This window comes from Carcharhinus amblyrhynchos, unplaced genomic scaffold (assembly GCF_965287045.1).
Source record: "Carcharhinus amblyrhynchos unplaced genomic scaffold, sCarAmb.v2.hapA scaffold_54, whole genome shotgun sequence".
Classification (NCBI taxonomy): Eukaryota; Metazoa; Chordata; class Chondrichthyes; order Carcharhiniformes; family Carcharhinidae; genus Carcharhinus; species Carcharhinus amblyrhynchos.
Genome location: NW_027649795.1, coordinates 889,467 through 916,192, shown reverse-complemented (window position 1 = coordinate 916,192; position 26,726 = coordinate 889,467). Strand labels below are relative to the sequence as shown.

Here is a 26,726-nt window from a genome sequence, read left to right as displayed (position 1 = left end):
AGAAGCTTTTTCCACAGGGTGGAAGAGTCAGTTACTAGGGCGCATAGGTTTAGATGATTTACATGAGTACGATGGGTATAAAGGGATATGGGCCAAACGCAGGCAACTGGGACTAGCTTTGGTATAAGAAAAAAGGGGTTGTATGGATAAGTTGGGCCGGTTTCCATGCTGTAAACCCCTATGACTCTATGCTTAGTAAACCAGATGGGCTTTTCCGACAATGGTTTCATGGCCGTCCGTAGATTCTTAATTTGATATTGATGAAGAAGGTCCGTGAAAAATGTGGGTTATTTTTATCAATTAACGTCAAGTCGACAGTGGAATAACTGCGCTGGAATCTTCCACTCTCTCCCTTCTGGCTGGGTAATATTCAACAAAGACACATTGCTTAGTTGATAAAGAGGTGACGGGAATAACTTGGTGGTGAATTATTCAGCAGTTCCTTCGACTGCAAGGAGTGATGAGGACAGAGAGGAATAGTTTTCCCTTGCAGCACCCACCATTTATCCGTTTGAATGCTATCCAAGCGCAAACTGCTTCAAGGGTTAGCGTTTTGTGTGTGAGGCTGCCCCCGCCCTCCCTCCCTCTTCCATTTTCTTTAAAGAAGAGACGGATTGGAAAGTATTTGCATTTTCAATCGCACTGCCACAGCCTCGGGTTCTCCCGATGCGTTTTTTTTCAAAGTGTAGTCACCGTCAACACAAAGACAATTACAGCAAGGAGCAGACCCTTCAGCCCCTCCAAGCCTGCACTGACCATGCTGCCCCTGAACTAAACCCCCTACCCTTCCGGGGACCATATCCCTCTATTCCCATCCTATTCATGGATTTGTCAAGACACCCCTTAGAGGTTTACAGCATAGAAACAGGCCCTTCGGCCCAACTTGTCTATGCCATTTTTTTTTAAAAAGGTCCTCAACTACTCCCAATTGGCCACATATCGCTGTATACCCATGTAACTGTCTAAATGCTTCTTAAAAAGATAAAATTTTACCTGTAGGCCAGACCGGGGTAAGGACGGCAGATTTCCTTCCCTAAAGGGAACCAGATTTTTGTTATTGAATTCAAATTCCACCATCTGCTGTGGAGGGATTCGAATCCAGGTCCCCAGAACATTAGCTGGCTGAGACCTAATTAGGAGGGGTATGGATAGCGTGAACAGTTGGAAGCTTTTTTGCAGGGCGGAAATGACAATTAAGGGGGAAGGTTCTATTTACACAGAGGATGGTGGGGGCACTGCCAAGTGAGGTGGTTGAAGCAGATACATTAGCCTCATAGAAACCCTACAGTGCAGAAAGAGGCCGTTTGGCCCATTGAGGCACATGAACAGACGAGGGAGAGGGATTTAAACGGTAACTGTGATTGGCACAGGTTTGGAGGGCCTGTTACTGTGCTGTTCTTTGTACATATATAAAAAAAGGCTGACTTCACGTAATTAAGCAGGGCAGACTGAGGAAGCCTTCGGAATTCTTCAGTTCTCCTTATCGTTAAGGACACAGTAAAGGATCCATCACTTGCGAACGCTGCATCTGAATAGTTTTCAAGCACCAACAAAGCAATTACTCGGAGGGTAACTTAGAACTTTGAATCCCTACAGTGCAGAAAGAGGCCATTCGGTCCATCAAGTCTGCACTGACCACAATCCCACCCAGGCCTTACACATTTACCCTCTAACCTATGCATCTCTGGACATTAAGGGGCAATTTTAGCATGGCCAATCAACCTAAACCACACATCTTTGGACTGTGGGAGGAAACCCATGCAGACATGGGGAGAACGTGCAGACAGTGACCCAAGCCAGGAATCGAACCTGAGTCCCTGGAGCTGTGAAGCAGCAGTGTTGGAGGTGCGAGTGAAATGTAGTTTAAATATAAGCTGTGTTTTTTCTGTATACTGCTGGCATGATCCTCTCTTGGGGGGGGAGGCGGGGGTGGGCGGCAGTGTAGATAGTGAGGAATTAGGGAACAGAGTATAATGAGGAGGAGTTGGATTAGTATATACACAGTGGAAATGAGAAGAGCAATGAAACAAATCAGGATTAATGGCTGCGTCCACACAAACGTTGATCTTGCTCCCTCGCAATATCAATGTCAACTGTTCTGACAATGTTTAGTTTTGTTTTGCAGGGGAGTTCAGCATTATGCATTTGATGATCAGAAACTGCTGGCCTTGTGATTTTTTTCCCCCAAAGCTTCCACTGCAGATATTTGTGTCTTGGGAGGGTGTGGGCACAGGGAGTTAGCACTGCTGTCTCACAGCGCCAGGAACCTGGGTTTGATCCCAGTGGTGGGTCACTGACTGGGCGGAGTCTGCACGTTCTAAATTGCTCTTTGGTGTCCAATATGTGTGGGTTAGGTCGATTGGCTATGCTAAATTGTCCCTTAGGGCTTGGTTGGGATTGTGGTCAGTGTGGACACGATGGGCAGAATGGCCTCCTTCTGCACTGTAAGGATTCTAGGAGTCACGAATAACAAATAAAATGGGAAGCAATACCTGCGGGTGGTGGAGTAAAGATGCCTCTTTCCTAGGGTTGCAAAGGCCTGTATTTATCCAGGGAATATATCCAGGAGCTCAGCCTTATATCCAGACGTGCTTGATCCTGCCGTCGACTGCTGGGGTGTGACAAATGATGCAGCTAGCTCCGTGATGTCTCTTTGAAAAATGGAAAGCCAGGGGTGAGGAGGAGGAAGCCACTGAGGTTAGGTTAACCCACCCTGCCCATTCCCCACATGCCCTCCATTCATTCACATTTACCTTCTGTCTTTGATGGATTAGGTGCCAGTTCCCAGAGCCAGCTTTAAACCGGTGAAGAATGGAAGGTCCCGTTGCGAGAGGAAAGCTGGAAGTGGAGACGCTGGAAGAAATATATCCTCAGCAACCTGAAGATTTGATGTATCGTGGAAACAAGACAGGGTGAAAAAATAAATTCTCGATTATAAAGCACACCCACTGTTGAACCTCAATATATTTGTCACTAAAACAGAGGGGGACTGACACTCTGCATCTTAATGTTAATTTTTTCCCATTGCTCTACTGACAGGGAATATGTACCTCGTCGCTGTCTTTCCAGCCGACTCCTGCCAATTATATTACCTCCATCCCAGTCTCATTCTTCGTAACTTCAGCCCGCCTTCCTGCTGTAGCTGCTACACACTCTTGCCCATTCTCCTTCTTCTTTAGTGACATGCAAGGCACACACTAGTGATATGCTTGTGTCCGTTTCCACGGTCGAGGTACCTGGAGCCTGTCACAAGAGGCTGCACCTTGTGGGGAGGGCGCCACACCATATCAGGCATGGCTGACCAGGAAGCCATGACTTGTGCTAGAAGACTTGACAGGATGGTAATCAAACTTCCTGGGGTGGGAGTCGAACCCGAACCTCTGGTTCAAAGGCAGGGACACTACACACTGCACCACAAGATCTACCCTGTCATCAAACCATTGTTGTTCAGACAAATTGCTTCCCTCCATTATCCACTCCCTGTTCTCTATCTGTCATGCCAACTTAGAACTGGGAGCAGGAGTCAGCCATCTGGCCCCACCATTCAAATAAGCTCATGGCTGAACTTTTCGTGGACTCAGCTCCACTTACCCGCCCGCTCACCATAACCCTTAATTCCTTTACTCTTCAAAAATCTATCAATGAGGTAGCCTCAACTGGGCAGGGGATTCCACAGATTCACAACTTAGGCTGATTGGTGTACCAAATTGACCCTACATTAGGGGTACCATTCACATACACACAGGGCAGGGTAGGTGTAGGAAAATGCTTTGTTGAAATGGCGGCGCGGGCTTGTTGGGCCGAAGGGCCTGTTTCCCGTGCTGGGTTGTTCTTTAACCCTTTGTGTGAAGATGTTCCTCCTCAACTCAGTCTTAAATCTGCTCCCCCTTATGTTGAGGCCATGCCCCCTCGTTCTAATTTCACCCACCAGTGGAAACAACTTCCCTGCATAATCTTACATGTTTCTATAAGATCTCCCCTCATTTTTCTGAATTCCAATGAGTATAGCTCCAATCTACTCAGTCTCTCCTCATAATCCAACCCTCTCAACTCCGGAATCAACCTAGTGAATCTCCTCTGCACCCCCTCCAGTGCCAGTATATCCTTTCTCAAGTAAGGCAACCTAAACTGTACACAGTACTCCAGGTGTGGCCTCACCTTATACTACAGCTGCAACATAACCTCGCTGTTTTTAATAATTATTCTGCTAATCCCCCGAACTTGCACATCTGAGGACACTAAGGGACAATTTAGCATGGCCAATCCACCTAATCTGCACATCTTTGGACTGTGGGAGGAAACCCACGCTGACACGGGGGAGAACGTGCAGACTCCACACAGACAGTGAGCTGGGAATCGAACCCGGATCCTTGGCGCTGCAAGGCAGCAGTGCTAACCACTGCGCCACCATGCCACATTATGAAGGACTCCTACCAAGTGCTGCATGGGTTAAGACTTCCCAAAGACATGCTGTACAGTTTCATAACAATTACCCAATTTGTTGATATCAAATTCGAACTCAATTCCCAGAGTTAACGTACAACACAGAACACTACAGCACAAACAGGCCCTTCGGCCCACAAGTTATGCCGATCATATCCATAAGAACTATCTATAACTCTCAATCCCGTGTACTCATCTAGAAATCTTTTAAAAGACCCCCAGCGAGTTCACCTCTACCACCACCGACAGCAACTGATTCCACTCACTCACCACACTCTGAGTGAAAAACTTACCCCTGACATGAAAGCATAGTGTTGCCCACCACACGGTGCCAGGGATATTAAAGTACAAGTTTATCTATTATTAGTCACAAGTAGACTTACATTAACACTGTAATCAAGTTACTGTGAAAATCCCCTAGCCACCACACTCCGGCACTTGGTCAGGTCAATGCACCCTAACCAGCACATCTTTCAGACTGTGGGAGGAAACCGGAGCACCCAGAGGAAACCCACGCAGACACAGGGAGAACGTGCAGACTCCACACAGACAGACAATGACCCAAGCAGGGAATCGAACCTGGGTCCCTGGCACTGAGAGGCAGCAGTGCTAACCCACTGTGCCACCCATCTGGGAGATATAGAAATGCTGATATACAAGACACAGAGCAAGGCCCCAGACTTGACATCACTGATACTTAGCTCTCTCAATATTCACAGGGACCGAAAGATTCAAACTGTGACAGGAAGGCAGAGGTGACTGGAGATAATTTGCAGGGTATATTGGGACTCAGCAGGGTGCTAATTACTGGCACCCAGTTCCTGAGCTCCGGTAAGAACTGTTAAAGACTTGCAGCCTACACACCATGTAGTCTGATCACACAGTTTAATCTTCATTTCCATAACTTACAGTTGACGTAATATCTTGTGGAGTCACCTTAACCATAGAACCCAACAGTGCAGAAAGAGGGCCTTTGGCCCATCAAGTCTGCACCGAACACAATTCCACCCAGGCCCTACTCCCATATCCCTAATCCCTCTAACCTAAGCATTTTAGGACACTAAGGTGCAATTTTAGCATGGCCAATCAACCTAACCCGCACATCTTTGGACTGTGGAGGAAACCGGAGAAAACCCACGCAGACACGGGGAGAATGTGCAAACTCCACACAGACAGTGACCCAAGCTGGAAATCGACCCCGGGTCCCTGGAACTGTGAAGCAGCAGCGCTAACCTACTGTGCTACCATGCCACCTTATTCCAAACTTGAATATTTTACAACAAAGAGAAAACGCTTGTTTCCAAAATTAATTTTTTAACAGGTTGTATGTGTTGTTGGCCGGGTCCAACTTTTATTGAGCCGCCATCTTGAATACTGCTACAGGCCCCGTGTGGTGTAGGTGCGCCCGCAGGGCTACTAGGAAGGATGTGCTGGCCTTGGAAAGGGTCCAGAGGAGGTTCACAAGAATGATCCCTGGAATGAAGAGCTTGTCGTACGAGGAACGGTTGAGGACTCTGGGTCTGTACTTGTTGGAGTTTAGAAGGATGGGGCGGGGATCTCATTGAAACTTACAGGATACTGCAAGGCCTGGATAGAGTGGACATGGAGAGGATGTTTCCGCTAGTACGAAAAACTAGAACCAGAGGACACAATCTCATACTAAAGGGACGATCCTTTAAAACAGAGATGAGGAGGAATTTCTTCAGCCAGAGAGTGGTGAATCTGTGGAACTCTTTGCCGCAGAAGGCTGTGGAGGCCAGGTCATTGAGTGTCTTTAAGACAGAGATAGATAAGTTCTTGATTAATAATGGGATCAGGGGTTTAGGGAAAAGGCAGGAGAATGGGGATGAGAAAAATATCAGCCACGATTGAATGGTGGAGCAGACTCGATGGGCCGAGTGGCATAATTCTGCTCCTATGATCTTATAAGGAGGGAGTTCCAGGATTTTGAGCCAGTGACAGTAAGGAATGGCCGTAAGGTGTTTCTAGGTGTCCAGATCACCCACAACCTATCCTGGTCCTTCCATGCGAAGCCACCAAAGCCTGTATTCCAGGGATGGTGGGACTGATGTATGAGGAGAAATTGACTAAGTTAGGATTATTTTCACTGGAGTTCAGACAGTTGAGGGGGGGGGATCTGATCGAGATTTATAAAATTCTAACAGGACTAGAGAGGGTAGATGCAGGGAGGATGTTCCCGATGGTGGGGGGAGTCCAGAACTAGGGGTCACAGTCTGAGGATTCGGGATAGACCATTTAGGACGGAGCTGAGGAGACATTTCTTCACCCGGTGAGCCTGTGGAATTCATTCCCACAGGAAGTAGTTGATGCCAAAGCATTGAATGTATTCAAGAGGCGGCTGGCTATAGCACTTGGGGACAAATGGGATCAAAGATTATGGGGAGAAAGCAGGTTTAGGCTATTGAGTTGGACAGTCAGCCATGATGATGATGAATGGTGAGTGGGCTCGAAGGGCTGAATGGCCTCCTGCTCCTATCTTCTATGTTTCCACTTTGTCAGGCTAAGGAAATTTGGCATGTCCGCTACGACTCTCACCAACTTTTACAGATGAACCATTGAAAGCATTCTTTCTGGTTGTATCACAGCTTGGTATGGGCTCCTGCTCTGCCCACTACCGCAAGGAACTACAAAAGGTCGTGAACGTAGCCCAATCCATCACACAAACCAGCCTCCCATCCATTGACTCTGTCTACATTTCCTGTTGCCTTGGGAAAAGCAGCCAGCATAATTAAGGACCCCCCCATGCACCCCAGACATTCTCTCTTCCACCTTCTTACGTCTGGAAAATGATACAAAAGAGCATGTACCAACCGACTCAAGAACAGCTTCTTTCCTATCCAACCTTTCCTCGTAAGACAACCCCCACCATCCCGGCTATCAGTCGAGTGAACCTTCTCTGAAGTGCTTCTAATGCAGTTACATTCTTTCTTAGTTAAGTTAACCAAAACTATGCACGGTGCTCCAGGGCAGCACAGTGGTTCACATTGCTGCCTCACAGCGTCAGGGACCTGGGTTCAATTCCCGGTTTGGCTGACTGTGTTGAGTTTGCATGTTCTCCCCGTGTCTGCGTGGGTTTCCGCTGGGTGCTCTGGTTTCCTCCCATATTCCTAAAGATGTGCAAGTTAGGTGGATTGGCCATGCTAAATTGCCCCTTAGTGTCCAAAGATATGTTGGTTAGGAGGATGAGCAGGATAAAAATGTGGGGCCACAGGGATAGGGCCTGGGTGGGATGCTGTACTGGAGGGTTGACACAGACCCAGAGGGCTGAATGGCCTCCTCCTGCACTTTCTGAATTCTCTGTGGTTTCACCAACACTCTAACCAGCAAAGCATCCTCACAGTTGTATTCCATTCCCCCTTCAACTGAGTATTTAACACCAGTTCAAAGCATAATTAAGGGTATAATGAAAGGCATGAACCCACATCGGCCACACACACACACAAAACAGCAACAACCTGGCATTTACATGGCACCTTTAACATGGTTATAATGCCCAAGGCAAACTCTGGCATGGAGCCACATAAGGAGATAGTGGGGACAGACGACCAGAAACTCAAAGGGGCAGTGCTCACATATCATTGGGTGGCATGGTGGCACACACTGCCAGGGACCCGGGTTCGATTTTCAGCTTGGGTCACTGTCTGTGGAGTTTGCACATTCTCCCCGTGTCTGCATGGGTTTCCTCCCACACTCTGAAAAACGTGCTGGTTAAGGTGCATTGGCCATGCTGAATTCTCCCTCAGTGTAACCCGAACAGGTGCTGCAGTATGGCAGCTAGGGGATTTTATCATCGATCACAGTGCAGAAGGAGGCCATTCGGCCCATAGAGCCTGCACTGACCACAATCCAGGCTCTATCTCCGTAACACCACCCTGCTAATCCTCCGACACTAAGGTGCAATTTAGCATGGCCAATCCACCTAACCTGCACATCTTTGGACACTAAGGGGCAATTTAGCGAGGCCAATCCTTCATTGCAGCGTTAATGTAAGCCCACTTGTGACACTAATAAATTATCTAAACTAAACTAAAGAGCCGTTCGTCCCTTTACTCTGAAGCTGTGTCCTTAGATCCTGGTCTCTCTCTGACTCGGAGATTTTCACAGTAGCTTCACTGCGGTGTTAATGTATATTTGATTTGATTTGTTATTGTCACGTGTTGGGATAAAGTGCAAAGTGTTGTTTTCTTGCACTATACAGACAAAGCATACCATTCGTGGAAAGGAGAGACTGCAGAATGTAGTGTCACAGTCATAGCAAGAGCTTTGATTTGATTTGATTTATTATTGTCACATGTATTAAGATAGTGAAAAGTATTGTTTCTTGCACGCCTCACAGACAGAGCCTACTTGTGACTAATAAATTATAAAATAAATGAAATTTATATCACGTAAAGAAATGGTGCAGTAAGTACCAGATTTCGCAAGCATTGGAAAACCGTGCCTTCAGTTTTTGCAAAGGGTCATTTCCCGAAGCCTAGTGAAGATCAGTACATGTTCACAAACAGGAAAGCAAATTCCCCACTGCTGCTGTCTGTCCATGGCTGGAACAATATTGTCACCGACACTGTGTCGCCGGGGGAGGGAAGAGCAGAAGAAATGACCTCTTTACATCTGCTGCTTTGTAGTCCAGTCGCTGATTACCAAGGTCAGGGCTGCCTGCAGGAAAGGGCGGGGATGTAAGGGTGGGTCTAAACACCCACTCTTACACCACCCTTTATATTTCATGCCTACCTACGCAAAGCAAACAGCACAGAGCAGCTCCACAAAAGAGGGGGTGGACAGCAAGCAAGAGAGAGGGGGAGGAGTAGGCAACATAGAGGTCCAAACACTGAAAGATAATATAACACACTTCGACACCCCTAAACTGTACCCCAGAGCAGAGTCAGCCTTGTTACCTTACACAGCCAGATGATCTCTCACATCAGCCAAATCCTGCGCTCCTTACGTGTGCAGATCACCAATAAATTGTCCTAGTCCCTCCATGCTGACGCTATAGTTAGAAAGCCCCACAAACACTTCGACTTTCTCAGAAGAGACAGGGGTGGCATGGTGGCACAGTGGGTTAGTGCTGCTGTCTCACAGCGCCAGGGACCCAGGTTCCATTCCCACATCAGATCACTGTCCATGTGGAGTTTGCACGTTCTTCCCGTGTCTGCGTGGGTTTCCTCTGGGTGCTCCAGTTTTCTCCCATTGTCCAAAGATGTGTAGGTTAGGTGGATTGGCCAGGCTAAATTGCCCCTTATTGTTAGGGGGACTAGCTAGGGTAAATGTATGACAACAGGGCCTGGGTGGGATTGTGGTCAGTGTAGACTTGATGGGCAGAATGGCCTCCTTCTGCACTGTAGGGTTTCTATGATTCTAAGACATAGGAAATTTGGCATGGCCGTTACGACTCTCACCAACTTTTACAGATGCACCATAGAAAGCATTCTTTCTGGTTGTATCACAGCTTGGTCTGGGCTCCTGCTCTGCCCAAAACCACAAGGAACTACAAAAAGTTGTGAATGTAGCCCAATCCATCACACAAACCAGCCTCGTATCCATTGACTCTGTCTACACTTCCCACTGTCTCAGCAAGACAGCCATAATCTCACACACCCAGGACATTCTCTCTTCCACCTTCTTCCGTTGGGAAAAAGATACAAAAGTCTGAGGACGCGTACCAATCAGCATGGTGGCACAGTGGTTAGCACTGCTGCCTCACAGCATCAGAGACCCAGGTTCGATTCCAGCTGTGGGTCATCAGCTGAGAGAGTTTGCACGTTCTCCCCTGTGCATGCAGTTTCCCCCCACAGTCCAAAGACGTATAGGTTAGGTGATGCTAAATTCTCCCTCAGTGTATCCAAACAGGCACTGGAGTGTGGGAGACTAGGTAATTGAAAATTACATTAACACAGTCATTGCAGTGTTAATGTAAGCCAACTTGTGACACTAATAAATAAACTTTACTTCTTACTTTAAGAACAGCTTCTTCCCTGCTGATGTCAGACTTTTGAATGGACCTGCCTCGCACCAAGTTGATCTTTCTCTACACCCTCGCTGTGACTGTAACACTACATTCTGCACCCTCTCCTTTCCTTCTCTATGAACAGTATGCTTTGTCTGTATGGCGCACAAGAAACAATACTTTTCACTGTATCCCAATACATGTGATAATAATAAATCAAGTCAAATCTTAATCAAACTCAATCTAATAAACTAAAACTGTCCCTTTGAATACTAAAACTTGATAAAAAGCAAACCTCTGCAGTCACTACAAACCTAAAGTAACAGTTAAAAGGTTTATTTCTTAGTGTCACAAGTAGGTTTACATTAACACTGCAGTGAAGTTATTGTGAAAATCCCCTAGTTGCCACACTCTGACGCCTGTTTGAGTTACACTGAGGGAGAATTTAGCACCTAACCAGCATGTCTTTTGGGCTGTGGGAGGAAACAGGAGCACCAGGAGGAAACCCACGCAGACACAGGGAGAATCCACCTAACCTGCACATCTTTGGACACTAAGGGGCAATTTAGCACGGCCAATCCACCCTAACCTGCATATAAGAACATAAGAACATAAGAAATAGGAGCAGGAGTAGGCCATCTGGCCCTTCGAGCCTGCCCCGCCATTCAATAAGATCATGGCTGATCTGTCGTGGCTCAGTTCCACTTTCCCGCCCTCTCCCCATAACCCTTAATCCCCTCTCTTATCAAAAACCCATCAACCCGCTTCTTAAAAATATTTAGCGAGGCAGCCTCCACCACTTCAACGGGCAGAGAATTCCAGATATTCACCACCCTTTGAGTGAAGAAGTTCCTCCTCAACTCCGTTCTAAACCGCCCCCCCTTTATCTTGAGGCTGTGCCCCCTAGTCCTACTGTCTTTTTTGAGCGGGAAGAGTCTCTCCACCTCTATCCTATCCATCCCATTCATCATCTTATACGTCTCAATGAGATCTCCCCTCATTCTTCTAAACTCTAACGAGTACAAGCCTAGTTTATTCAGCCTCTCCTCATAGCTCAACCCCCTCAACTCCGGTATCAGCCTAGTAAACCTCCTCTGCACTCCCTCCAAGGCCAAAATATCCTTGCGCAGGTGCGGCGCCCAAAACTGCACACAGTACTCCAGCTGCGGCCTCACCAATGCCCTATACAGCTGCAGCAAGACCTCCCTACTTTTATATTCAATCCCCCTCGCTATATCTTTCAGACTGTGGGAGGAAACTGGAGCACCCAGAGGAAACCCATGCAGACATGGGGAGAATGTGCAGACTTCACACAGACAGAGACCCAAGCCAGGAATCAAACCAGGGTCCCTGGCACTGTGAGGCAGCCGTGCTAACTGCTGTGCGCGCCATGCCACCCCAATCTGAAACTAAACATGCTGGGGAACACACTTTGTGCCAAGTATCATCTGTGGAGATTCAGAATTCTGAAATATTGCAATATTGCAAGACAGGGTGAGGGCCCAAAATACTGCCAACATTTGACACCTTGTCACAGAGGGAGACATCAGAACAAATGACCAAAAGCTTTTTCAAAGTGGTGGGCTTCCCGAAGGGTATTAAACACTATTTGAGCACTCGGGAGGTTTAGGGAGGGAATTCCACAGATTAGCAACTGAAGGTATGGTCTACCTATGGTGGATACGCTTGCCAAGTCTCCAGGATTAACCTGGGACGGGAGCAATGGCATAGTAGTGTTATCGCTAGACTATTAATCCAGTGACACCACTCAGATTCAAGCTCAGGTTCAAGTTTCATTCAGCTTCCTGACTCCCCTTTGTAAATCCAACCCGCTGACTCAAATGTGAGGCCACATCAACAGAGCTCTCGTCGATTCAGAACATGAACTCTGTGGCAGTTAGATAATAACTTTTAAATCCATGGTCCCATTCACTTTTAAGTGCCTTGATTTGCTTATACTAATTATTCCTGGAAATATCTCAGGTGGCACAGTGGGTTAGCACTGCTACCCCACAGCGCCAGGGAGATGGGTTCAATTCCCAGCTTGGCTCACTGACTGTCTGGAGTCTGCACATTCTCCCCATGTCTGAGTGGGTTTCCTCTGGGTGTGGGTTAAGTGGATTGGCTGTGCTAAAATTGACTGATTGATTTAAAATAAGATTCATTGGAACTCGTCCTGAACTTAAACAGAAGTATTTCAGTCATCAGCAATGAAAAGTCACCTTCTTTACTCGGCAAAACCATCAAACCAACATGAGGGGAGGATTAACATGGCACAGAGCGGATTAGCCCTCGCATTTGGAGTTCAGAAAAATGAAGGGGGGAATTTCATAGAGACTTATAAAATTCTAACAGGACTAGACAGGATAGATGCAGGGAGGATGTTCCCGATGGTGGGGGGAGTTCAGAACCAGGGGGGTCACAGTCTGAGGATTGGGGGGAGACCATTTAGGACGGAGGTGAGGAGACATTTCTTCACCCGGTGAGCCTGTGGAATTCATTCCCACAGGAAGTAGTTGATGCCAAAACATTGAATGTATTCAAGAGGCGGCTGGATATAGCACTTGGGGCGAATGGGACCAAAGGTTATGATGGGGAGAAAGCAGGATTAGGCTATTGAGTTGGATGATCAGCCATGATGGTGATGAATGGCAGAGCAGGCTCGAAGGGCTGAATGGCCTCCTCCTGCTCCTATCTTCTACGTTTCTACTTTCTCAGAAGACTAAGGAAATTTGGCATCTCTGCTATGACTCTCACCAACTTTTACAGATGCACCATAGAAAGCATTCTTCCTGGTTGTATCACAGCTTGGTCTGGGCTCCTGCTCTGCCCAAGGCCACAAGGAACTACAAAAGATTGTGAATGTAGCCCAATCCATCACACAAACCAGCCTCCCATCCACTGACTCTGTCCACACTTCCCGCTGCCTCGGGAAAAGCAGCCAGCATAATTCAGGACCTCCACGTACCCTGGATATTCTCTCTTCTGCCTTCTTCCTTCGGGAAAAAAATACTAAAGTCTGAGGTCACGTACCAACCAACTTAAGAACAGCTTCTTCCCTTTCCAACCTTTCCTCGTAAGACAACCCCCACCATCCCGGCTATCAGTTGAGTGAACCTTCTCAGAACTGCTTCTAATGCAGTTAAATCCTTTCTTAGTTAAGTCAACCAAAACTATTGAACGGCGGAACAGGCTCGAAGGGCCAAATGGCCTCCTCCTGTTCCTATCTTCTATGCTGCTATATTTATAGATAAATCATCTTCTAGCAATGTCAATTTTTCGCAAGTCCCCCCAAGAGACACCGATACATTGCGCAATAAATGAGAAGTGAAATTGTATCCTGCTGTGATTTGATGCACTGGCGCCTTGGTTATTAATCCGGTCGTCTGTTAACCCCCAAAATACTGGCATGTTCAGAGAAGCGACTGGATACTCCTGGGAGTAGGTAACATATCTGGGACTGCTCCATCCCCAACATCAGGGGCTCTGGACCGAGTATATCACACGACTGACGGTAGATCCACACAAATAGAACGCCAGTGCACAGTACGGCAGTTAAATCCACTGTAAGATTTTAATTTTATGTATTAGTGTCACAAGTAGGCTTACATTAACACTGCAATGAAGTTACGTGAAAATCCCCTAGTCGCCACATTCCGGCACCTGTTCGGGTAACAGTGAGGGAGAATTTAGCACCTAACCAGCACGTCTTTCATAGAATCGCTACAGTGCAGAAGGAGGCCGTTTGATTTATTATTGTCACATGTATTGGTATACAGTGAAAAGTATTGTTTCTTGTGCACTGTACAGGCAAAGCATACCATTCATAGAGAAAGGAAGAAGAGAGTGCAGAATGTAGAGTTACAGCCATAGCTAGGGTGTAGAGAAAGATCAACTCAGTGCAAGATAAGTCCATTCAAAAGTCTGACAGCAGCAGGGAAGAAGCTCTTTCTCAAGTCCATAATACCATAAGACATAGGAGTAGAATTAGGCCACTCTGCCCATCGAGTCTGCTCCGCCATTCAATCATGGTTGATATTTTTCTCATCCCCATTCTCCTGCCTTTTCTCCATAACCCCTGATCCCCTTATTAATCAAGAACCTATCTATCTCTGTCTTAAAGACACTCAATGACCCGGCCTCCACAGCCTTCTGCGGCAAAGAGTTCCACAGATTCCCCACTCTCTGGCTGAAGAAATTCCTCCTCATCTCTGTTTTAAAGGATTGTCCCTTTAGCCTGAGGTTGTGCCATCTGGTTCTAGTTTTTCCCACTAATGGAAACATCCTCTCCACATCCACTCTATCCAGGCCTTGCAGTATCCTGTAAGTTTCAATAAGATCCCCCCTCAACCTTCTAAACTCCAACGAGTACAGACCCAGAGTCCTCAACCGTTCCTCATACGACAAGCTCTTCATTCCAGGGATCATTCTTGTGAACCTCCTCTGGACCCTTTCCAAGGCCGGCACATCCTTCCTTTGATAGGGGGCCCAAAACTGCTCACAATACTCCAAATGGGGACTGACCAGAGCCTTATACAGCCTCAAAGTCCATCCCTGCTCTTGTATTCTGCAGTCAGAAGTCTCACAACACCAGGTTAAAATCCAACAGGTTTATTTGATAGCATGAGCTTTTGGAGCACTGTCCCTTCATCAGGTGAGTCACCTGAGGAAGGAGCAGTGCTCCAAAAGCTCATGCTATCAAATAAACCTGTTGGATTTTAACCTGGTGTTGTGAGACTACTTACTGTGCCCACCCCAGTCCAACACCGGCATCTCCACATTTTGTATTCTGGCCCTCTTGACATGAATGGTAACATTGCATTTGCCTTCCTAACTGCTGACTCAACCTGCACGCTAACCTGAAGAGAATCTTGAACAAGGTCTCCCTTTGTGTTTCTGATTGCCGTAGCATTTTCCCAATTTAGAAAATAGTCTACGCCTCCATTCCTCCTTCCAAAGTGCACACATTTCCCGTGCTGTACTGTTCCTTGTTGTCTTGGTTCTAAACCTCCCCAAACAACATCCCATGGGTGAACAAACAGTCCTGTAAATAAACTTCTAACTTATTTCACCTGTTCCCAGCACACAAGGCACTCGAGGGGTTAATTCCCACAGTACACGTTTTGTTGCCTCAGTGCGTTCCGATCCTCCTGCACGCTTGGCTTGGAGCTGTGTACAGCTCATTGATCCATACAATAAGGTTGGTTCAATAACTACATCATAGACTTTATGTTCGGTGCTGGAGGTTAATATACTTCAGTCCCAGAGATGTGGCTTTATGCCCAATGTATTTTCAGTCAAGGACATGTTTTTTTGGGTGCAGGGGGCTGAGTTTGGGGGGAATGCTGGGGAGGGGGAGCAACAAATATATCATTTGACCGGCTGAAGGTAATTTGCAAAGAAGTCATTTATTTCATTTATTAGTAGGCTTCCATTAATGCAATGAAGTTACTGTGAAAATCACCACCTACAAGCTTCCCCTCCGAGCCACTCACCATCCCGACTGGGAAATATATCGGCCGTTCCTTCACAGTCGCTGGGTCAAAATCCCTGGAATTCCCTCCCTAACGGCATTGTGGGTCAACCCACAGTATGTGGACTGCAGCAATTCAAGAAGGCAGCTCACCACCACCTTCTCAAGGGCAACTCGGGATGGGCAATAAATGCTGGGCCCAGCCAGTGACACCCAACTCCCAGAAACAAATTTTTAAAAATTAACACTGCGATGAAGTTACTGTGAAAATCCCCGTTGCCACACTCTGGCACCTGTCCGGGCACACTGAGGGAGAATTTAGCATGGCCCAATGCACACAATTAACACATCTTTGGACACTAAGGGACAATTTAGCATGGCCAATCCACCTAGCCAACATATCTTTGGACACTAAGGTTGGGTGGGTTGGCCATGCTAAATTGCCCCTTAGTGTCCACAGATGTGCGGGTTAGGTGGATTAGCCATGCTAAATGTGCAGGGTTATGGGGATAGGGCGGAGGGGAAGATGTTCTTTTGAAGGGTTCTTGGGGACGTGATGGGCTGAATGGCCTCTCTCTGCACCGAAAGAATTCTACGGATCTAATGACCATGAAAACATTGCCAATTGTCAGAAAAACCCACCTGGTTCACTAATGTCCCTTCAGGGAAGGAAATAGACATAGAACATAGAACAGTACAGGCCCTTCGGCCCTCGATGTTGTGCCGAGATATATCCAAACCCAAGATCAGTCTATCCCACTCCCTATCATTCTGGTGTGTTCTGTGTACCTATCCAATAACTGCTTGAAAGTTTCTAAAGTGTCCGACTCCACTATCACATCAGGCAGTCCATTCCACACCCCAACCACTCTCTGAGTAAAGAATCTACCTCGGACATCCTCCTATATCTCCCACCATGAACCTTATAGTTAAGCCCCCAAGTAACAGCCACATCCACCTGAGCAAATAGTCTCTGAACATCCACTCTATCACTCCCCCTCATCTCTTATAATCCTCTATTAAATCGCCTCTCATCCCCCTCCATGATTGGGACCGTGCCCAAGAGGGGTGCGACAGCCATTTAAATGCGTTTGCCTGTATTTAAATCGACTCAACAAGCTGTGCACCCAACCTTACCGGCACTTCCCCCTTTCCCTCCACTTTCGCCCATCTGAAATCGGGGTGAAACAGACATACTCCACAAAAGTCCGATTTGGGCGTTCCAGTTAATGACAAGGCAAGTGCCGAGTGTCGAACACCTCTCTGCTTGAGATCAGTGGAGGAGAAGATGGGGAGCCGCTGCCACTCTGTCTGAGACCAGTGAGGGGAGGAAAGGGGAGGTTTACAGCCACTCTGTCAGGGATCAGTGGGGTGGGGTCCACCGCCACTCCGAGATCAGTGAGGGGGAAGGGGGGAGTCCGCTGCCACTCCGAGATCAGCGAGGGGGAAGGGGGGAGTCCGCTGCCACTCTTCCTGTGATCAGTGAGGGGGAAGGGGGGAGTCCGCTGCCACTCTGCCTGTGATCAGTGAGGGGGAAGGGGGGAGTCCGCTGCCACTCTGCCTGAGATCAGTGAGGGGGAAGGGGGGAGTCCGCTGCCACTCTGCCTGTGATCAGCGAGGGGGAAGGGGGGAGTCCGCTGCCACTCTTCCTGTGATCAGTGAGGGGGAAGGGGGGAGTCCGCTGCCACTCCGAGATCAGTGAGGGGGAAGGGGGGAGTCCGCTGCCACTCTGCCTGTGATCAGTGAGGGGGAAGGGGGGAGTCCGCTGCCACTCTGCCTGTGATCAGTGAGGGGGAAGGGGGGAGTCCGCTGCCACTCTGTCTGTGATCAGTGAGGGGGAAGGGGGGAGTCCGCTGCCACTCTGCCTGTGATCAGTGAGGGGGAAGGGGGGAGTCCGCTGCCACTCTGCCTGAGATCAGTGAGGGGGAAGGGGGGAGTCCGCTGCCACTCTGCCTGAGATCAGTGAGGGGGAAGGAGGTTCCGCTGCCACTCTGCCTGAGATCAGTGAGGGGGAAGGGGGGAGTCCGCTGCCACTCTGCCTGAGATCAGTGAGGGGGAAGGAGGTTCCGCTGCCACTCTGCCTGAGATCAGTGAGGAGGAAGGGGGGAGTCCGCTGCCACTCTGCCTGAGATCAGCGAGGGGGAAGGGGGGAGTCCGCTGCCACTCTTCCTGAGATCAGTGAGGGGGAAGGGGGGAGTCCGCTGCCACTCTGTCTGTGATCAGTGAGGGGGAAGGGGGGAGTCCGCTGCCACTCTGCCTGTGATCAGTGAGGGGGAAGGGGGGAGTCCGCTGCCACTCTGCCTGAGATCAGCGAGGGGGAAGGGGGGAGTCCGCTGCCACTCTGCCTGAGATCAGTGAGGGGGAAGGGGGGAGTCCGCTGCCACTCTGCCTGAGATCAGTGAGGGGGAAGGGGGGAGTCCGCTGCCACTCTGTCTGTGATCAGTGAGGGGGAAGGGGGGAGTCCGCTGCCACTCTGCCTGAGATCAGTGAGGGGGAAGGGGGGAGTCCGCTGCCACTCTGCCTGAGATCAGTGAGGGGGAAGGGGGGAGTCCGCTGCCACTCTGTCTGTGATCAGTGAGGGGGAAGGGGGGAGTCCGCTGCCACTCTGCCTGTGATCAGTGAGGGGGGAAGGAGGTTCCGCTGCCACTCTGCCTGAGATCAGTGAGGGGGAAGGGGGGAGTCCGCTGCCACTCTGCCTGAGATCAGTGAGGGGGAAGGAGGTTCCGCTGCCACTCTGCCTGAGATCAGTGAGGGGGAAGGAGGTTCCGCTGCCACTCTGCCTGAGATCAGTGAGGGGGAAGGGGGGAGTCCGCTGCCACTCTGCCTGAGATCAGTGAGGGGGAAGGAGGTTCCGCTGTCACTCTGCCTGAGATCAGTGGGATGGGGGAAGGGGGGGTGTCCACTGCCTCTCTGAGATCAGTGCGGGGGAAGGGGGGAGGTCTGCTGCCACTTTGCCTGAGATTGGTGGGGGGGGGTCCATGATCAGTCTGGGTGGCGGGTGGTTGGGAGAATAAGGGGGTCAGTAATGTTGTGGGGGGGGGGGGGGGGGGAGGGTGGTGGTGGTGGGGCAATGTCTGTGTGGGCCAGGGGGCAGGGGGGCAGCATTCTATCATTTTCTTTTCTGCGCGTGTGCAGTTGGAGGCTCCGATCGGTGCTGCAGGATTTCGGGCACATTAAGCCCCACCCAGAGATTTGTGCAGCGCAATTCGGAATCGCTGATATTTTTTCAGGCAGAGTGCGTATTGCGGGTGGGCAGGAGGAGGGGGCCTGAGAACGGGGCTAAAAACCGGACCTGAAACACTCCCCAGTTTCAAGTCCACCCAGCCCGCAGAATCGAAATGGTAAAATAGGACACCCGTTAACAACTGCGTACACAAACGCACCCAACTCACACAGGCAAACACACACACATCCCATAGGCAGAAATTTTAATACAAGCTTGCACATCGCACACTGGATTCCTCCAGCGATGCCTTCGCAGAAAAAAATCAAACAAAGAATTAATTAAAATAAACCTGATTAAAATGAGCCTGTTCGTTGATTTAACTGTTTTGTTTTGTGTTAAATATTATGCTATAAGCTTATAGCTAAGAAGAATCAATAGCCTCCACGCCCTTTCTGTATCCAATTAGTCACCAATCTCTCAGCATCAGTGTAGTGGGGAACCAAGGGGGATTTATATAGCTGGAGAGATTTGTTCACATTCAGTGCGAGGCAGTCAGTTGAGGGAGTTTTACATTTGAAAGTTGTGTACACTTACAAAAATTATTATATGCTGTTGACTTAAAAAGGAACAGCAATGATTGTAACATAAAGCCCTGTTCCTATCGTGTCAAGGACTGGGGGGGCACAGTGGGTTAGCACCACTGCCTCTCGGCCCCAGGGACCCGGGTTCGATTCCCAGCTCGGGTCACTGACTGTGTGGAGTTTGCATGTTCTCCCCCCAGGTCTCCTCTGGGTGCTCTGCCTTTCTCCCACAGTCATGCTGGTTAGGTGCTAAATTCTCCCCCGGTGTAACCCAAACAGGCGCCAGGCTATGGCGACAAGGGGATTTTCACTGTAACTTCATTGTGGTCCATACATGAACCCAAGTCAGCAGGTTCAAGACTGTAAAAGAAAGGGGTGGCACGGTGGCACAGTGGGTTAGCACTGCTGCCTCACAGCACCAGGGACCCAGGTTCGATTCCTGGCTTGGGTCACTGTCTGTGTGGGTTTCCTCTGGGTGCTCCGGTTTCCTCCCACATTCCAAAAGATGTGCAGGTTAGGTGCTAAATTCTCCCTCAATGTATCCAAACAGGCGCCGGAGTGTAGCAATTAGGGGATTTTCACAGTGAGTTTCCACCACCGACGCTCAGTGACAGCCGTGTGTACCATCTACAAGATGCACTGCAGCAATTCACCAAAGATCCTTAGACAGCACCTTCCAAACCCATGACCACTTCCAACTAGAAGGACAAGGGACAGCAGACACATGGGGAACACCACCACCTGCAAGTTCCCCTCCAAGCCACTCACCGTCCCAACATGGAAATATATCAGCCGTTCCTTCGCAGTCACTGGGGTCAAAATCCTGGAATTCCCTCCCTAACGGCATTGTGGGTCAACCCACAGCACGTGGACTGCAGCGATTCAAGAAGGCAGCTCACCACCACCTTCTCAAGGGGCAACTAGGGATGGGTAATAAATGCTGGACCCAGCCAGCGATACCCATGTTCCATGGATGAATAAAGAAAAAAAAGTCTATTTGTGACACTAATAAATAAATTTTAAATTTTGAACTTTCATTCCACCTTCCTGCACCCGGCGCCAAGTTATTACTTTGATCAGAGGTGCCCTCAGCCCCGTTCGTGACAGAAAAGACAATCTCCAGTGCTCGTAATCCAGGCAGATAGCACCGAGGGAAGACTGCACTGCCATGCAACTATCCAGGAGGCTAAGGAAATTTGGCATGTCAGCTACAACTCTCACCAACTTTTACAGATGTACCACAGAAAGCATTCTTTCTGGTTGTATCACAGCTTGGTCTGGGCTCCTGCTCTGCCCAAGACCGCAAGGAACTACAAAAGGACGTGAATGTAGCCCAATCCATCACGCAAACCAGCCTCCCATCCATTGACTCTGTCTACACTTCCCACTGCCTCGGGGAAAAGCAGCCGGCATAATTAAGGACCCCACACACCCCGGACATTCTCTCTTCCACCTTCTTCCATCAGGAAAAAGATACAAAAGTCTGAGGTCCCGTACCGACCGACTCAAGAACAGCTTCTTCCCTGCTGCTGTCAGACTTTTGAATGGACCTACCTCGCACTAAGCTGATCTTTCTCTACACCCTCGCTGTGACTGTAACACTACATTCTGCACTCTCTCCTTCTCTATGAACGGTATGGTTTTCTGTATAGCGCACAAGAAACAATACTTTTCACTGTATGCTAATACATGTGACAATAATAAATCAAATCAAAAACAAATCCCTAGCTATGACTGTAACACTACATTTTGCACTCTCTCATTTCCTTCTCTATGAACAGTATGCTTTGTCTGTATAGCGCGCAAGAAACAATAGTTTTCACTGTATCCCAATACATGTGACAATAATAATTCAAATCAAATCAAAAAAGGGGTGAATCTGAGGGGTAATACTGCTGTGAGGGGTATACTTAGACACACTTTGAAGGTAGGATTTTTGTACCATCAGCTTGCACCGACTTCCTGTCACCTTTTTAATCACTTGCCACATTTATATCAACAGTAACAGCGGTGATTCTTCTGCTGAATTCCTTTCAACATTTCCCTTTATTAACTCGGTGCCTTTGCCTGTGCCTCTAATGTACGCCACTTTGCATTGTCAGTATTACATTTAATCTTCTCTTCATCTGCTCATTTGCATAACCGATCCTAAACCTCTGTCAAATCTTAATTACATTCCCCGTCCCTTGCGAGCTCACCACTTATCTGCTAATTAGTTTCTGCATCTAGATGAGCAATGTAGATAAGAACCGTGTTCACACACTTAGAATTTACTTTAGAAATGCTTCAGATGAACAGCTGGAGGAAGTATATATTTAAGCACCAGTGGTCATGCACCTCGCTGTTACGTTACTGGACTGAGGAAATTTGGCATCTCAGCTACGACTCTTACCAACTTTTACAGATACACCATAGAAAGCATTCTTTCTGGTTGTATCACAGCTTGGTCTGGGCTCCTGCTCTGCCCAAGACCACAAGGAACTACAAAAGGTCATGAATGTAGCCCAATCCATCACACAAACCAGCCTCCCATCCATTGACTCTGTCTACACTTCCTGCTGCCTCGGGGAAAAGCAGCCAGCATAATTAAGGACCCCACGCACCCCAGACATTCTCTCTTCCACCTTCTTCTGTCAGGGAAATGATACAAATGTCTGATGTCACGTACCAACTGACTCAAGAACAGCTTCTTCCCTGCTGCCGTCAGACTTTTGAATGGACCTGCCTCGCATTAAGTTGATCTTTCTCTACACCCTAGCTACGACTGTAACACTACATTCTACACCCTCTTCTTTCCTTCTATACGAACAGTATGCCTTGTCTGTACAAGAGGCAATACTTTTTCACTGTATACAATATATGTGACAATAATAAATCAAATCAAAACAAAACCCTAGCTATGACTGTAACACTACATTCTGCACCCTCTCCTTCCCTTCTCTATGAGCAGTATGCTTTGTATAGCGCACAAGAAACAGTACTTTTCACTGTATGCTAAGACACGTGACAATAATAAATCAAATCAAATCAAACAGAAGCCAGGATCAATAATCTCAACAAAGCAGCCAGAGTTTTTAAATTCAGGAAATAAATCTAGAATTTAAAAAGTGAGTGTGAAGTTGTGAGATTGTTGTTAAAATCTCCAGAGATGAGGGGTTAGTTGTACAAAGAGAGATTGAACAGTTTAGGCCGACACTCTCTGGAATTTAGAAGAATGAGGGGAGATCAAATGGAGATATACAAGATGATAAAAGGTCTGGATAAAGTAGACTGGGAACTGAATAGGTGCCAGAGTGTGGTAACTAGGGGATGTTCACAGTAACTTTCCACCACCGACACTCAGTAGCAGCAGCGTATACCATCTACAAGATGCACTGCAGCAACTCACCAAAGATCCTCAGACAGCACCTTCCAAACCCACCACCACTTCCATCTAGAAGGACAAGGGACAGCAGATACATGGGTAACACCACCACCTGGAAGATCCCCCTCCGAGCCACTCACCGTCCCGATTTGGAAATATATCGGCTGTTCCTTCGCAGTCGCTGGGTCAAAATCCTGGGATTCCTTTCCTAACCTCAACCCACAGCACGTGGACTGCAGCAATTCAAGAAGGCAGCTCACCACCACCTTCTCAAGGGGCAACTAGGGATGGGTAATAAAGTGTGGCAACTGGGAGATTTTCACAGTAACTTCATTGCAGTGTTAATGTAAGCCTTACTTGTGACATGAATAAAACAGACTTTAAACATTTAATTACTCAATTACTGCTGAAAAAAGACATTTTGTGGAAGCTTTTCAACTCGCCCGCATCAGGACAATTGCCAGAAAAGCAATGTTGAGGGAACAATAACTTCATTCAGTACAAGAAGAGAATGCTGACTGCAACATTAAAAACAAGAACCTGAATATTTGGCCGCTGCCTTGGGGAAAAGCAGCCAGCATAATTAAGGACTCCACGCATCCGAACATTCTCTCTTCCACCTTCTTCCGTTGGGTAAAAGATACGAAAGTCTGAGGTCACGTACCGACCGACTCAAGAACAGCTTCTTCCCTGCTGCTGTCAGACTTTTGAATGGACCTACCTCGCATTAAGTTGATCTTTCTCTACACCCCAGCTATGACTATAACACTACATTCTGCACCGTCTCTTTTCCTTCTCTATGAATGGTATGTTTTGTCTGTACAGTGTGCAAAAACAATATTTTTCACTGTATACTAACACCTATGACAATAATAAATCAAATTAAATCAAATCACTATCCTACCCAGGTCCTGTCCCCATGCTAGTCCCCCTGATACTAAGGGGTAAGTTACCATGGCAAATCCACCCAATCTACACATCTTTCAACACTAAGGGCCAATTTAGCATGGCCAATCCACCTAACCTCCACATCTTTGGACACTAAGGGGTAATTTAGCATTAAGTTGATCTTTCTCTACACCGTAGCTATGACTGTAACACTACATTCTGCACTCTCTCCTTTCCTTCTCTATGAATGGTTTGTCTGTATAGCGCGCAAGAAACACTACTTTTCACTGTATCCCAATACCTGTGACAATGATAAATCGAATCAAATAATAATTGATCTGAACACCTGAATCTAACCATCCCCCAAGTCAGTTACAGCCAGGAAAACACTGAGGATTATTCCCATCGGGAAGCCTGGGATTTGATCCTTCTGAAAAACGGACAGCAATTCAAGGGAAACTGGAAGTGGTCCGAGTAATCTGTCGGCACGTGAAAATATGTTTGTGTTCGGTCACCCTATTATAGAAAGTGTGCAGAAAAAGATTTACTAGGATGCTACTGGGACTTGATGGATTGAGTTATAAGGAGAGGCTGGATAGACTGGGACTTTTTTCTCTGGAGTGTAGGAGACTGAGGGGTGATCTTATAGAGGTCTATAAAATAATGAGGGGCACAGATCAGCTAGATAGTCAATATCTTTTCCCAAAGGTAGGGGAGTCTAAAACTAGAGGGCACAGGTTTAATGTGAGAGGGGAGCAATACAAAAGGGTCCAGAGGGGCAATTTTTTCACATTGAGGGTGGTGAGTGTCTGGAATGAGCTGCCAGAGGCAATAGTAGAGGCAGGTACAATTTTGTCTTTTAAAAAGTGTTTAGACAGTTATATGGGTACGATGGGTATAGAGGGATATGGGCTAAATGTGGGCAATTGGGACTAGCTCAGTGGTTAAAAAAAGGGCAGCATGGACAAGTTGGGCCGAAGGGCCTGTTTCCATACTGTAAACCTCTATGATTGTAAGTTTGGTATAAATGCCTGACTGCTGTTCTAAGTGGGCCTGAAATCCCTGGGCCGTAGAGAGTTAGACTAGTGAGCTTTATGAGCTAAAGAGGCGTGTGATCTCTCCTAATGAGATTATAAGGGCAGCTCATTAGTGGGCTGGTTGCAGAAAGAGAAACAGAGATGGATAAATAGGCAAAATTAATAAAAAAAATTATCTGAAGCTGCTTTTGGCAACATTAGGAGGTTTGTGTGTCCCAATTGTTGAGGGGTGCGAGGAAAAGAGACCAGCCTCTCAGCTGAAAAAATAATCACACGCATTTACCGGGACGGCATGGTGGCACAGTGATTAGCACTGCTGTCTCACAACGCCAGAGACCCAGGTTCGATTCCCGGCTGGGTCACTGTTACGTATGGAGTCTGCACGTTCTCCCCGTCTCACATCTTTGGACACTAAGGGGCAATTTAGCGTGGCCAATCCACCTAACCTACACATCTTTGGACTGTGTGAGGAAACCGGAGCACCCAGAGGAAACCCACGCAGGCACGGGGAGAACGTGCAAACTCTGCACCAATCAAAATCAAACCAAATCAAATTCCTGTAACCTGGACGACCAGAATTGAATGCAGTTGATTGAGACAGTTACAGGCCTAAAGGGGCGGAATGGCCCCCTCCCATGTTGCAGGATTCCTGGATCCATGGTGCTTCTGCCCCTCAGTCTGATGGGGTGGAATTGGCTCCCCACCCAAATAAAAGCTCAGAGACCTGTGTCCCTGACAGTGTCTGAGCTGCTGTGGGGAAGAGAATGTTGCCTAGAGACTGTGAATGGTGTAAGAATACTCTCTTTACAGAGTCCGTGGAAATAATTGGATTCAGTCAGGCACAAGATATAAATTGGATTTCTTTCTTAAACACTTGTCAAGAATCTTGATGAAAATAACAGTCAGCAAAGTGTTACCAGATCGCACTGTGAATATCTACATATATATTTATATCCACTGTGAGATGGTAGACAGCAACGACAATATAATATTCTCTCCCCCCTCCCACAAACTAAAGTAAACACAAAACAACTCTTTTGATATCTGTCATAGTTAAGTTATCACCTCCAGATCACCGGTGAAGAGTGGTGGATGGTGATAAAGATTCTCATACAGCAGGATAGCGATACTGGGCAGGGAAATGGCAGAATGGGATTTAATCCGGACAAATGCCAGGTGATTCATTTTGGTCAGATCCAGTTCAGGTGGGAGCCTGAACCATCAGGAGCACAGACGCACAGAGAGATCTGGGAGTACAGGTCCACAGATCCTTAAAAGTGGCAGCACAGGGGGAAAAGGTGGTGAAGAAAGCATGCAGCATGCTTGCCTTCATCGGACAGAAGATTGAGTATAAAAGTTGGCGAATTACGTTACAGAGAGTCATAGAGGTTTACAGCCTGGAAACAGGCCCTTTGACCCAACGTGTCCATGTTGCCCAGGTTTTAACCACTGAGCTGGTCCCATTGTCTTGCACATTTGATTTGATTTGATTTGATTTATTATTGTCACATGTATCAACATACAGTGAAAAATATTGTTTCTTGCACACTATACTGACAAAGCATACCATTCATAGAGAAGAAAAGGAGAGGGTACAGAACATAGTGTTACAGTCATAGCGAGGGTGTAGAGAAAGATCAGCTCAATGCGAGGTAGGTCCATTCAAAAGTCTGACAGCAGCAGGGAAGAAGCTGTTCTTGAGTCAGTCGGTACGGGACCTCAGATTTTTGTATCCTTCCCCTGAGGGAAGAAGGTGGAAGAGAGAATGTCTGGGGTGCATGGGGTCCTTAATTATGCTGGCTGCTT

At 47.6% G+C, this 26,726-nt stretch overlaps 1 protein-coding gene across 1 annotated transcript in view; it reads left to right on the top strand.

Annotated features, from left to right (window-relative positions):
• LOC145337639 (ADP-ribose glycohydrolase MACROD1-like) overlaps positions 1-2,944 on the top strand; it is a 792,171-nt gene extending 789,227 nt beyond the window's left edge. Inside the window, exon 11 of the mRNA XM_080182454.1 lies at positions 2,775-2,944. Coding sequence (XP_080038580.1) covers positions 2,775-2,800 — 26 coding nt within the window. The 3' untranslated portion in view covers positions 2,801-2,944. The remainder of the gene's footprint in view (positions 1-2,774) is intronic.
• The last annotated feature ends 23,782 nt before the right edge of the window (positions 2,945-26,726 follow it).